The sequence below is a fragment of the Leiobunum rupestre genome, chromosome 3 (genome assembly GCF_980474605.1).
Source record: "Leiobunum rupestre chromosome 3, qqLeiRupe1.1.hap1, whole genome shotgun sequence".
Taxonomy (NCBI): domain Eukaryota; kingdom Metazoa; phylum Arthropoda; class Arachnida; order Opiliones; family Sclerosomatidae; genus Leiobunum; species Leiobunum rupestre.
In genome coordinates this window covers 43,123,946-43,139,086 of record NC_143386.1, presented here as the reverse complement: position 1 = coordinate 43,139,086, position 15,141 = coordinate 43,123,946, and the positions used below count along the sequence as shown (strand labels likewise).

General features: G+C 34.1%; 1 protein-coding gene across 1 annotated transcript; it reads left to right on the top strand.

Annotated features, from left to right (window-relative positions):
• Positions 1-321: 321 nt before the first annotated feature.
• On the top strand, positions 322-13,273 carry LOC149951839 (HEAT repeat-containing protein 3). Its single transcript, XM_090169686.1, has 11 exons — positions 322-345; positions 8,728-8,825; positions 8,889-9,145; positions 9,215-9,345; positions 9,502-9,573; positions 9,618-9,711; positions 11,041-11,150; positions 11,517-11,799; positions 11,865-12,145; positions 12,200-12,373; positions 13,127-13,273. The coding sequence occupies exons 1-11, from the start codon at positions 322-324 to the stop codon at positions 13,271-13,273; spliced, it is 1,671 nt and encodes a 556-aa protein (XP_090025812.1).
• Positions 13,274-15,141: the final 1,868 nt, after the last annotated feature.

Sequence of the window (15,141 nt, the reverse complement as noted above, 5' to 3'; positions counted from 1 at the left end):
CCATCGGAAAGATTCGGGTTGCCACAGATCAGGTCAAGGAATTTGAAAATACGCTTAAAATCTCAGGGAATTTGACAATTTGTAAATAGTCGGGAAATTTAATTTTATCTTAAATTTAATGAAGGTAATTTTACTATAGTTCGGTGATAATTTTTGTGATTATTGAGAGTTATAAAATACGATAATAAGTAAAATAGTCAATATTGAAAAGGGATGAAAAAGCTAAACCCTAAACAAATTTAAAGAAATTTAAAAACTTACAAATAGCTCGTACCAAAACAGGGTTTCCAGACGTCAGGGAAAAGTTAGGGATTATTAAAAATGGACCTAAAGAGTCGGGCAAAGGTAAGGGAATTAAAAATGACATTTTAAGGTAATTTTACTCTAGATCAATGACAAATTCTATGATTATCATTAATTTAAAAATTTCGATATTTTTTTCAACATTGCAATAACCATTTTACTGAAATATAAGTCAATTTAAATTTAATAATTTCTGATAAAAATAAAATATAAAAGTTTTGGCTTTAAATAGTCAGGGAAAACCGGGAATAGTCGGGGAATTTGAATCTGAAAATTTTGTGGCAACCCTGCAAAAGGTCTTCGAGTAAACTTTCGCTAAAAGTAAAATATCAAGTTAAAAATTATCTCCTGTTGACCTTTTTTAAAAAGGTGGGAAAAATCTTTGAATATGGTCTTGGAAACGCCGGAGAATTTTAATCTGAAAATATTGTGGCAGATTAATTTTCGCTACAAGTATGCCTGGCTGGGTTTGAGTGCCGTTGAAAACAAGGTTACAGTACTAACAATTAGTAAGTTAGCTTCCCAGGCTAACTAAGTCTTTAAAGGGAAATTTACATTTTTACCACTAGGAGGGTTGACGATTGGCTTTTTAGAGTGAAAAGGCTGCAGTAGCCCCTATTTCGACCGCCTATTGCAAAATTCGCACATGAGGTGGCGTTTCTCCGGGATTAGTGAAAGATTGTCCTTTCAATTTGTAAACCAGAGGAAAACTCATCTCATTACCCGGAGTATGCCGAGTTTACGTACTCTTGGTAATGTCTTGGGTAAAACAAAGTTCATTTTGAAACAGGGATTAATAACTATAACTAATTTCTTGACAATTAGGAATCTCCAATTATGGACGATTTGCGCGTGGAAGATAATCTAAAAACTCGCATTGTTGTACAATTTGGATTGGTTGATCAATTAAAATTTGCTTGTTCACTGATTACGCTAAGAGTAATATGCAAATTTCAAGTATTCTTTACCGGAATAAATTTGGGTTTGATGTTAACTTACGGCTCAAATTTAAAAAAACATTTGACTATGATAATAATTTAAAAGAATACACAGAATATAGTTATTTTAAGAAATTAAGGACAACAAAATTTTAAAATGTGCACAAGAAAAGTCGGTGACGGAACAATGTTTCCGAAACTAGGCGCGAAAAATAAACGTTTTTAATAATAAAGCTTTTCATGTGCATATTTTAAAATTTTGTTGTCCTTAATTTCTTAAAATAACAATTCGTTTTAAGTTCCGCAATTTTGCCACGGTACCTAGAAAACCTGGAATTCCTGAAAAAGTCAGGGAATTTAAAAATGGGTCTAAAAATCAGGGAAAAGTTATGGAATTTTAAAATGTTTCGAAAAAAATTTCTATGTCAAACCATTCATTTGTTCTACAAAATTAGTCAGGGAAAATTTGGCAATTTGGTCAGGGAAAACCTGGAAATGTCAAGGAATTTAATTCTGGAAATTTCCTACGAACCCTGTATAAAAGTCAGGGGATTTGTCAGGGAATTTAATTTTGGTTGCAAATAGTTCATAAAAATTAAAAATTGCTACATTATGGAATAAAATAAGACAGGAAAAGCTACGAAATAATAGGAAAACCTGGAAAAATAGTTACTAGGATATAGGTTAAACATTCCCAAATTTTGGCATAAAATAAGTCGGGGAATATAGTTAGGGAAAACCTAGAAAATATTGGTTAAAAATCCGTCTTATTTTGCAATACAATACGTCAAGGAAAATCTCCAGAAATGTCTAGGGAAAAGTGAAGGAATTTGAATCTGAGAAAACCAGGGTTGGAAAAAGCCGGCTTTTTTGAAAAAATCCAGACCAGTGGTTTTAATTGGCTATAACCGGCTAAAATATAAACAGTACCTTTTAATTATGTAAACAGAAATTGTCTGCAGTTATTGTCGTAAATAAGAAACTAAACAAATAAAGCGAAATAACTATATAAAATAACTGAATTCTTTTGATTTCCTCGGGAAATTCCCCCTGGTTTTTGTGTATGACAGAAGCGAGGCAGCGAACTTTGGAACTTTAAACCTTAAAAACTGGTAAAAGTAGACCGCTTTCTAACTATGAAACAAAAAATAAACTAAATTTCTAAATAAAAACTATTAATTTACTAAAATATTCATATTGTAATTTTTTTTTAAAAAAGCCACAAAAATCTGTATTTTTTCAAGTGGCTATAACCGTATTTAACCAGGTGGCTATAATCCTTTATGGCTGGATCTATGCCAACCCTGGCAGAAAACTGTGGCAACCCTGTTCCGTTTAAACACATTTGAACCCAAGCGAAATATGAAAATCCTCGAGATATATATAAGAACGGGACCCCGCGCACCTTGGAAAACACCCTTAACTGACAGCATATCCAGCTCTCTTCCCCTCTCATCCCGGTTTGATCCTACTCCGTTACTTCTACTTTTAAGAAGTTTTGCTCCAACGCGACGCCGCCTTTCCTGAACCCCCCGAGCTCATTAAAGACAACTCTCTGAGGTCATATTTTTGTCGTTATTTTTCATCATTATACAAAGCAGGGGTGCCAGACCCCACCCCCTACGCCGTATACCCTTTCTTCCGATGCGGAGGGAGGCTTCGCGTTTTTGGAGAATCCAACACGCTCTCCTTCCCATTTTTTGCCAGCTTTTTCTTATTTTCCAACGTTGGTGAATGCGTTTCTCTGGAGGATTTACTTACTTATTCTAACCCTAGGAATGTACGTCCTCCCTTTTTACTTTAATACCGAGGATGTTTTAACCCCCTCCTCGAATTTTTTCCCTCTTGGGGTCTTTTGGCATCTCCCGCGAAAGGGGAGAATCAGAGATTAGGGTTTTTAGGGGTTAGAAAGATGGTCTTTTCTACCCCCCTCCGTTGTCGTTCGGAAACCCGAATGAGGATTATTTGACATAAAAAAGTTTTACCTCTTTTAAACAAATGCCTAAAAATTAAAGTAGTCTATTGGGAACGGTGAAGGGGTGTTTATTTCTTTCTAGTTATATAGGGGTTTGTGTTTCCTATTCCACTATCTTTCTATCTGCCATTTTGTTACGGCTTTCAAAGTTTTTGGGGTTTTTTTTGGATTTACTTGATATTCTGTTTTACACCACTTACAATTGTTAGTAAGTTTCCGGGTTTAGTTTATCGACTGTGGTACAGTGGTGCTTGTGGAGGTTAGAACAATTTAGAACACTTCTACAGGCGGGGTTCTGGTTTAGAATTGGCCAGGGTTCGTACACGACCAGGAAAACCTGGAAAAGTCAGGGAATTTGAAAATGTTTCCAAAAGGTCAGGAAAAGGTCAGGGAATTCTAAAATGATTCCAAATGGTCAGACTAAAAAAGTAATTTTGTCTTATACGTGTAAATTTGGGAGGGGCTCAAAATTAGTTTTTTAGTCTTATACGCCTCTTGGTTCAGATTTGATCGTTCAATTAGCGATATTTGGTAAGAGCACGTTGAGACCAATCGAATGATACCAATATCAGGTCATATCAATTTTCAAGGTCACCGGAAGTAGGGTTCGACAAACGGGTAAACGTTATTTACCGTATAAAGTGTATTTAATTTTTCCAAATTAATTTACTCAACACCACAATGTAGTATCGTTAATTTATGAACTATTAACTTTTTTGGCTAAGTTATCAGTTAACGGCTACTTTTGACAACAGGGTAGATAAACTGTGTTCAAATACATTTTCATTAACCATGCATTAATGTTAATAATTTGAACTTTATCCTTGAAGATTAAATAAAAATGATAAATTGTTTTTTCATAATAATTTAATATTTTATGCTAAGCAAAATGTTATCAGATATAAACTACCAATTAACTTTTAAAGTAAAAAACCAACCGAGTATTTTTACAATCGTTAAAATGCAAAGATGTATAAGTAAGCAAATAATTTGTTATCGGTTTTTTTTGTTGGTTTGTAATATACAAATTTAGACTTCAAGAAATTGTCTTTTTACAACGTTAATGGTTTATACATCGAATAATTACAAAAGATTTAAACTAATGACCGTTAACCGAATTTATCGATTCCATAAGTCAGTTAGTAGAGATTGGTCAAAGGTTCCGCTACGTGCTAGCGCTAACATTTCTTGATCTAAAGACGAATATCATGGCAGAAGGTCCAGGTCCAGGAGGAGTTAACAGAAAAATCCGTAGTTTTGTGTGGGGGCATTTTAAAATTGAAGAAAGAATGGCTATTTGCAATTATTGGGAATTCCATTATTTAATTAAATAATTGAAGCAAAGATATAAGACCGATATTCCATATACACTTTTTCTTGAAATTCGTTGTCACGGCGAGCCTATCTTTCTACTATCGGCCCTTTACCGCCTCAAAACTCGAGGTCTGACGAGAGAAAGGGGAACCCCATTCAAATTCCCGGGGCCCATGCGGCCTGAGGGGCACGGATTTGTATATTTTACCAAGTTTTACCACTCTTATATACAGGGTGTTACGGATAAGAGTACCGAAACTTTCTATATGCATTCTATGGGTCTCTTTGAGTAAAAATGTCCAATAAACAGGGGTCCTAAAGTGCTTCGTTTCAGAGATTCCCAAAAAACTACCCCAAAAACCGGAAACAGCCTTAAATCTGGCAAACAATATTCTTCCTTGAACCAAATTGTTTTATTAAACTATCAATTGTTTTTTATCCGTGAGGCGAGAAACTTAAATAACAAGTGTCAAATGTTCATTAATGCCCTTTTAGAAGTAAAATGAGTTTGAAGACAAATAGAAGCCATTTTAATTTATTTATACGATTTTAATTATTAAATATAAAGATACAAATTTCTTGTATTTCTTTTATTCGATCTGACACCAGTCTTTTGGGAATCTACTGCTGGTTGAATCTTTGAGCTTCTAACCCATTTTTCTTGAGCCCGTTCGTCAGTGGCGGTGCTAGGGGGTAGGCCAGGTAGGCCACTGCCTACCTTAACATTTTGAGGGGCCCCAAATTGATCTAGAAAGGGTCTCAAAATTGTCCCAAGAGATAAAATTATTTATAAATAACAATGAAACAAATGTCGAAATTTTTTAGGTATCTCCTAGTAAATAAAACCAGTTCTGTTATATTTGGACCGAGGGGCTAACCATTCTTTGAAAGTCTGTACACCGGATTACACTTAGATTAGCACTTCCAAAGGCAGGGACTTCAAAGTTTACCCGTAATCCCATTAGTACAGTCAAAGGTACGGCTCTGTACACCGATTACGCGGAGTGATCAGCCCCTCGATTTGGACTCGTTTTACTGTTGTACATCACTACTTCATTTTATTGAAGCATTTCGTTGAGAAAAGGGGGTCCATTTATTTGGTTTGCCTACCCTCGCGAAAATTCCTGGCGCCGCCACTGCTTCGTGCAATAAGCGTTCCTGGACCAATGTGCCATATTAGCTATAATATTAGACAATTTTAAAACCATTCCTTTAGAATATTTATGACATCCAAACAAGCGATGTTACATTGTATAATTGAAATCTTGACAACGGGAAAATGAAAAGAGTTATCCTTCAGTTGCCAAAATGGCTCGAGATTACCTCGCTATACCTGCGACATCGGTTCCATCAGAAAAATTTAATTACACCAACCAGAGAAAAGCTACATGCAGAAACAATGTCGGCTATGATGACGCTTAATATATTAAAAACGAAAATAAAATTGAATTGAAATTATTTATTATCGTGCGACCTAAATATTAGTTACCGTTCTATCGGTTAACGGTTCACGTTTAGTTATAAAATAACAATTTTGTGCAAATTATACGACTGTCTATTCTTATCAAACCGTTAACCGATCACCTATTTCTTACAATTAATCAAAAACTCATTTAACAACAACAACAATGGCAATGTAAAATAATTGTACCAATATTGAAAAACAAATCGATAAGAAATGTTTTGTTAAGTAAATTCCTTGTTAACAAACGTAAACGTACTAACACATATTGATAAAGTTAAAAAAAAATTGGCGCGGTACCATTTATAATTGTTTTTTTTTTAAATATATTTCAAAGGATTATCTCCAAAACGTTATCTTTTCTATATCAAAAGAAAAAATAACCGAAGAAAATTAACTGTTTTTTTGTGGCTAATCATAGTTAACCGCTCATTTTTACGTTAATTTTAACGGTTTGCCGAACCCTAACCGGAAGTGACGTCACGTGGTTCGTATTTCCGGAAAGCCCCCACTTTTTCCCGTAAGACAAACAGTTCTTGGTTACAAATCACTAACCTAATTAAAAAATATATTGACCCATCGTGTACCTTATCACATGCTTATTTTGTCATGGGCTCTTGGACTATACGTTATGGCATATGTAACATAATTACTCATAAGTATGCCTCTGTATAACATTTCCATTGAAAAAAATTCAATGAGACTTTGTTTCACACGGAACATACATTAAGCGGACCCAAAAATGCAAAAACTCGATTATTCCTTGCGCTATTGAAAAGGTTACCATGGAAATGAAATCACGTGATCGCGAGGCACGAGCTAAACTTGACCCGGGCAAAGCCCGAAACGAGCGAGGAATTCTCACTAACTTCCGTTTCCCATCAGTAAAGTTGATGACGCGTATTTCGTCACGGAGTTGTAAGTGACGTAATTTACGTCATATCCCGTGAACAAGGTTTCATTAAAGAAAATGCTTTTATGGCATACTTATGAGTGATTATGTTACATATGGTTATGGTGATAAATAGCAGTGGAAAAAACGCTTGTGATATAAAATTTCAAAATAAGTACCTTCAGAAACGAAGAGAGTGTTTATAATAGTCAATTTTACGTTCCGAGTCGTTAATTTGATTCTTATTTCTAGTCCTCGTTATCGTTACCTGGAAGTGACACACAGCGCCCGTTCAGCTTGCGGGGTGTGTGTGAACTTCATGAGTCGATAATTGTTTTAGATGTCATAGGACCTCTAAATAACGAAAGTAATATAAATTAGTATTAATTAGTTTTCAATTATTATAAATATATTAAAGCATAAGTAACATAATATACAATCAAGGTTTAGTACAGCACCCTATTGTCTAAATATGCCCAAAGCGAAATATATTACTACCAAAAACGAATAATATACCACACAGTTCCGTTGCAAGTACAAGTCGGAATAAAAGGTTCGGTCAGAAAAGTGTCTTACTTATTCGTATTATGTTACTTATGCTAAAGCTACATTAAAAAAAGATGTGAATTTAAAATACATAATTTATTATTTTTCACAATTTAATTTTACTCCTATAGGCCTTAAATTCACTAACACTAGTAGCTCCAAGATTTTCCAGGAACAATTTATATGGCAATAAACTTAAAATGGGTGTATTCGTTGAAAATCTTTTAAAGATTCATACTTTCAGAGGCCTTTGGAGATTGCGCGGAACAAGTTATTTTTAAAACAATAATTAGAAATAGGAGCTTTCTACCAAGTTACTAATCTTTGGAAAGGTTTTTTTTTTCATTTTGCAAAGTGTTAAGATCGGTATCTGTGAAAAATGCTTTCTTTCAAATTGCCGCCGCTTATTACCAATTATCATTTACCTGTTTGAAATATTGGCCAGCGTCAGTTTCTGGGAGGTTAAGAATGATTAGGCCAATTAACTTTCCCCTCAACTCTGATTAACATTCTTTTCGGGGGAAAAAAACAGGTTTCTTAACACTTTTTTTGAAAAGTCTCTTATTCCGTGTTGAAAACGAATGTAAGAAAAGCATGGCATTTTTTTTGGTGTGACCCAGGGAATGTTATTGTACCCGTGATAAATATATAGTTTTTTTTGTTACCCTGACTATACAAAAGGAACCGTTTTTTATTGATGGTGTTAAGCTTAACTCCTTTCCACGTAATCTAATTAACTGGGACTGAGAATTCTGGTTTTGTTACTGGAAAATAATGCTGGTTGATATATAAGGTGGCTTTACACTAGTGACAGTACAAATTTTCTTTTCTCAAACTCTCACAGTCCGGAGAGAGATGGGTTAGAGACGGTAGTAGCTTTGTTGGGTGAAAACGGCGAATATTTTTAGGCGTTTAAAGTGACAGAAAGGGCGATTTTAAATTACTTTAAATTAAACGTAATTTATCTTTTTAAATGCCCAGGCTGAGGCTGTAGTTTTAAAAGTTATCAAAAGTTAGTACTGTGTATATAAATCAGGAAATGTTTTTAAAGTTATTAACAACTTTAATTATTAGGTGTTGGCTGAAGCTACGTCTAAGTATTTTTTTTAAAGTAAATATTAAGATTATTGATTATCATTTGCCTAAGCAGTTCTAGGAATTACTGTACGTGTATCTCGGATATTTCTACATTTTTGTTTTTTGTATGATTTATTAACCAGTTTTCAATGTAACTCTACCTCGGCTCTGTTAATTAGTGAATATTAATCAATTTATCCGGTCTATTTTTATTTTTCAGTACAACCATGACTGGAATCCTAAAGCTTCCGATGACGAGACAATTGATTCCTATACAGAAACGTTTATTGAGGCTGTTAATATTTTATGGAATCTATGGTAAATTATTTAAAAGAAAATATCGTCGTATATATATTTAGTTCTTTTTCATTCTTGTCATAGTGAAAGTAGTGAAATGGCTGTTAATATATTTAACCAAGAGAATCTGTTACCTGTATTATTGCGTTGTATGTCGCTGAAAACTTACAGTTTTGACGTTGTAACTGCCGTTGCTCACTGCCTTCATACTGTGACGGAAGATAACTCAGAAGTGCTGGACACTTTTAAAGCAAATCCGTCGCTGTTAGAACCTGTTTTACTAATATTTCAAACTGAAGATACTTCGTGCAAATCTCTCTTAACTAAAACTCTAGCCGCAGGTTAAACTTTAGAAAAAATTTTGATGGTAAATTTATAGATTCATTTATTTCAATTTATAATTCATACAGGAATCTGTTACAATTTGCACTCTGCCTGCTCAGTTAACTTCAACGAACTACTTGGTCTTCTTTCTGAAGTATTAGACTTTAATACAATGCCTGTATTAGAAAAGTTTATGACAACGACTGAGAAATTGAAGGTAATTGTATTACAATTAAGTGATTTTAAAAATGTTTTTCTACATGAAAGTACCACTGTAAATGTACTCAGGGTATTTTCATGGAATATTATAACTTTGAGATTGGTTAATTTTAATAGTTAAACAATTTCTAACGTTGTACAATTTAAATTTTAGAGTAAAAGTAAAAGGAATGTAGAAGTGGAAAAAGAAGAAATGGTAATGGTGCATTTGCGAGTTTTAGAAAAGGTGACGATAAAAGATTGACTATTATTTTATACGTTTCATTCTAGCTTTCCAAGAAAAATGTGGTCACAGAGTTAAAAGATGTCCTTCTCGCCAAACAAATTGCATTTGAAATTATTACAAATATAAGCTGTTCTGATGGTAAAGTTAAATAGTAACATGGTGGAAAATGTCTGGTTAGGTATTTTGGGGACAAAATTTGATAAAATTTATTTGGTTTGGTTATGGCAATTTCGTTGATATATATTGCTGGAGGTGGGAAAATAGAAAATGGTGCAGAGGGTTAATGGATGAGGTTAATACACCTGCAACAATTTTATCCTCCCATCATTCGCTGCCATGATATGTCAGATGAGTTGCTCCTAAAGAATCCAAAAACTGCTTTATGGGTAGTTCGGAAGAATAAATAGTGTGGGGTGTAATACTAAACTGATTAACTAAACTATTAAATCTGGGAAATTTATTTACTTAGTTATTTATAAACAATTTGAATTTCTACATTTTACACTCTTAGTCGTGGCATAAGTGGATAAAAACATAAGTATGACACTTCCTATTCACCCAATGCAAATTTTCTAATGATAGTCTGTTTTGCCAATGGTAACGTAAACCATTACGTAACTACTGACTGATAACTCTCCGCGAACTGCTCCTAGTATTTGGAGGATGCCCAGAAAATCTGCGATGGTCCGACAGCAGCCTTTTCAACGGAACAGCCAAGGCCTATTGAAAATTGAAAATCTTTCAAAAGTGTAAATAACGCTTACTTTTGGAAAATAATGATGAATTATTGAATCTGAAAATAAAAATGACAATCATAATCTTACTCCATTTCAGAAGTTAGTGTTTTTCGAATTTCGAACCTAAATGCCATCAAATTAACCAACTATTTTGCCAACGGAAAGAGTTGGAAGGGACAAGTTTCCTGTTCGGAAACTTCCTATTTCTCAATCACTCCACGACAGACTATCATTAACTGAATTTGTTCTGGCCATACTTATGTTTATTATCCACTTATGGTCATGGTGATATATGTTCAGTTTTGATGTGGCTTATGCATATTTGGCAGCAAAATCACTCTTATTAGAGACTGCAAAAATGCATGTTTAATTATTATACCCTATTAGGATACTTCTATTGATAGACATTTGTATATTTCTAATTTTGGTAACTTCAAACTAAAGTAGAATGATGCTGCAGGCTATTAAAAATGATTAGGTGGAAACGTCCTAAAGGTTACACCACTGCCAACTTCTTCCATAGACTGTTCAGTAAATGCCACAATCGTAATTTGTCCAAAACTACAACATGGCAATCGAATAATTTCCACCTGATATGTATTCCTTCGTTCTCTCTCTTTATGCAGACTTAAGATGGGGGCACATGTTTATTACCTTTTGGTTTGGTCGAGCGTTTTTAAAGGTTTTTAATTATTATTTTGTTATTTATTTTACAATTTCGTTTTTCTAGATTCTGGTGATAAATGGGAAGATCTTAGTAGCGAAGCTAGTGATGAATTAAGCGGAACTCCCATGGCTAGTGATGAAGAGTGTGATATAATGGAAAGCAATAAAGCCGATGTAATAATTTTTAGTAAATCCTTTAACTCAAATTCTATAACGTTGAGTGAGATGAATATTTTAGGAAAAGGGTAACAATTTTATATATTAAACTGCGAAAAGGATGTAGGTGACTGATCTTAAAATCATGTTACTCGGACAAATGATTCCAAAGTTTTTATGATATTATAAAATTTGTGAGTTTAAAAACACAATTTAAAAAAAATAATCTTTACTCTCGAAAGTTTTATAAAAAAACTTTGACAAAATCTAATCATCTTACTTTACCTTTTAGAAAACCTTGTTCATGTTGCAAAATTTATGTTTGAAAAGATAAAAGATATATTTTATTGTTCTAATATTTTGCATCTTAATATCTATTTCCAGCCAAGTCCTTTGGGTATTTCCTGTGATATTCACGAAGCGCTAGTCAGTCTCAATATCGTGAACAAAATTGGTCTTCATATGTTTATAACAGAAGATTGGGTGCAGAAACTAGAAAGCCATAGTTTAGGATTAAATATTTTAAAGCAAATTGGCAGAGTGCAATGTAGGGCTCTCCTGTGTTTGAACAATTTGGCCTCCAATTTAGATTTGGAGGACTTTGGGGGCTCGCAAAAACTATACAACGTTTGGATTCAAATTGCTCAAATGGTTTTTAAACAAGCAGGTTGGTAATTCAATTTGAAACGTCAGATTTTAATAAGTTGAGTAACACTTTTTCTATTTTATTAGCTACAAAGGACAAATCTAAAGAACTTTTAGAGGCGGGTACCACGGCTCTTAGAGCTATTTTGGAGAAATTAGCCCAAAATAGAGCTTGGCATCATTTTCAAAGCACCACACCTGATGATCTAGAAATGCTCTTTCAAATTGAGAAGGCTGCCTCGACTTCTCATCTCTCAGAGCCAAATATCCGAGCCAATATAGTCAGAGTTTGTTCCACAATGGCCTGCTTAATGGCAAACTCTAATTCTGGTCAAATTCCGCTGACTGAATTTCAGTCATTAATTAAGGTGATGTGAAAAGTGGAAATTGAGAAGAATTTTTACTAAAATATGTGTTTACAGAACATTGCACTTTTTCTCTTGGACGTAAGTTCAAAAGACTCTGAGCTTTGGGTCTCAGCAGAAGCTCTTGATGCGCTTTTCGATGTTTTTGCGGAAGATCACTTAGACCCGTTAGCCTGTGAAATTGATCTAACTCAAAAACTAAAACAAATGCTTCCTGCTCTTAAATCCAGAGTAAATATATGGGTTTTAGTCTAAGGCTGGGAGAATAAATGAATAATTTGGTTGAATATTTAGACTAATAACTATCCCCATATTCATTTCACACCTCTTTTTGTATTTGATCGAATATCGAATAACATTTCTATTATTCAGTCTTTATTAAATATTCAGAAAATATAGACCCTTATTCCCGTCTCCCCAATCGGCCTGTGCCACAGCATAACTGTCTATGGGGAGGGTGAAGCCAAAACCTTTTTTGGGTGGAAGAAATTTCTATGGTACAGCTCTCACTTGGCTATTGAAAGCTAAGACGGTGGTGCCCAGTAAAATTTAAATAAAATTATCTATAGGGCAATTCTGTATAACAGAACGTACGCCATTGATCAGTTGGCTTTCAGCAGATACTTTTTGTGTACAGATAGTTTGTTTTTAATTTACGCCAATGACGTCATTAAATAATTCAGTTCTACCATTTAGATATAAAAATTGTAAATATTTCGACTTAGACCTGTTATTCGACTAATATTTGGTCCTATTATTCGAAGAATATTCAGCCTATTATTCCACGAATATTGGATAAGGTAGAATTTGCATTAAGTCGAACTATTCGGTATTTGGTTAGAAAACTTATACGTCTCAGTATTCGCTTGGAACATTTTTGGGTTAACGATATTTGTCTTGATAGGCTATAAATTCTATTCGCCCAGCCTTATTTTTTACGTAACTTTAATATTTCTTCTACAATAATAACTCTTTCAATTGTAGGTGAATCAAAAGAAAAAGAGTTTGGGTATTCATTACCCAGTCGTAATGACAGCTAAAGAAAATCTTATACGTTTTATAAAATATAAGTCATCTCAACCCAATAGCCAAAGTAATAGCGTAACGCAACTGGAGAATCTATCTCGTTAGTTATTTCCTTTTTTTTTTCTAAAATGCATACTGTTTATTTTGGTATGCAAATTAATTTACGGGTGTCTTTGGGTTGATATGTGTTACAACGCGATACCCTGAATTATTGTTTTTAATATAAATTTTATAAATGAAATAAAAATGATCAAGTTTCAAATTTAAAACCACTGTTATAGTTTAATATTTATTTTATGAAATTGAAAAGACACCCAAATTTGAAAATAGTAATCTAATAAGTAACATGAATTGGAAATCACAAGTTACAAAACTAATTTATTAAATTCTAAAAAGCAAGAAAATAGGAAAAACCAGGGGTGAAACTGTTAATTTATCTTAAGGTGGGTAGCACTTAAGCCTCACAGCAAGTGGAGCCAGCAGGACTGTTGATTTTTTTATCTTCAATTTATTTGATTTAAATCTGGTTTTAATGGATTTTTAAGGTTTTATGACTGTTTTCTTGAAAAATTGATAATTTGAGTGCAGCGATAACTTAAACTATTTTAAATTAATGTTTATTAAATTGAATTATTAATAAATAATGAAATTTAATTGCACTTTCTATGAAAGAAAATTTCTAAAGAAACTACTTATAACTTCATAAATACATTGAAGTATAATATGTGATTTAAATCAATGATTTAAAAAAATTACTTTACTTAAATTGCGATTTAAATAACTGATTTAAACTCGATCCCAGCTTGTGGCACTGGGTGATAACTCGGAACAACTCTAATAATCAGCTAGGCTAATACCCAAGGCAAAGTATCTCCACCACTAGTTAAAGGGGTTTTCCCTCGAGTTCTTCAGTTTCCCCTTTCCAAAAAAACTTATAGAGGTGAACGGTAATAGTAAGTGTAGGGAGCTGTTGGCTCGCGTGGCACGAAGGGCTTGCTATTACTATTATTATAATTAAAACGAAGAGAGTGTCGCTTTCTGGGGGTCCTTTAGCTCATTGTTTTACAATACCACTCCTGAACTTTTGCTATATTTAAATATTAATTTTTATCTAGTGTGCGGCCAGAAGTATATTATTATTATTATTATTGAGTGGGGTGGTAAGCCAAGCACTTCGACCTAAGGTCCATTGTGCATCCCCAAACTGGGTCACTTAATTACGTCCTATTACCGACACAAAGCTTAAAATCTGCCTGGCCATGATGTTAGAGACATCATACGTCTCCAACCGGTGCATACCCAAATGCTCAAACCTCTGGGCTGCATAGTAATCGCAGCTACAGTTCTTCAGTTTCCCCTTTCCAAAAACACTTATAGAGGTGAACGGTAATAGTAAGTGTAGGGAGCTGTTGGCTCGCGTGGCACGAAGGGCTTGCTATTACTATTATTATAATTAAAACGAAGAGAGTGTCGCTTTCTGGGGGTCCTTTAGCTCATTGTTTTACAATACCACTCCTGAACTTTTGCTATATTTAAATATTAATTTTTATCTAGTGTGCGGCCAGAAGTATATTATTATTATTATTATTGAGTGGGGTGGTAAGCCAAGCACTTCGACCTAAGGTCCATTGTGCATCCCCAAACTGGGTCACTTAATTACGTCCTATTACCGACACAAAGCTTAAAATCTGCCCGGCCATGATGTTAGAGACATCATACGTCTCCAACCGGTGCATACCCAAATGCTCAAACCTCTGGGCTGCATAGTAATCGCAGCTACAGAGTACATGTGAGGCAGTTTCCTCCTCAGCTAGACAAGCTCTACAAACCGGGTCATCACTGACCCCAATAAGAGTTAAATGTCTGTTTAGATGGCAGTGGCCTGTAAGTAGGCCAATAACAATCCTAATACTAGCCCTAGAGAGCGAGAGTAATTCTCTGGCTCTCTCCCTAGAAGGGCCAAGAGTAAACTC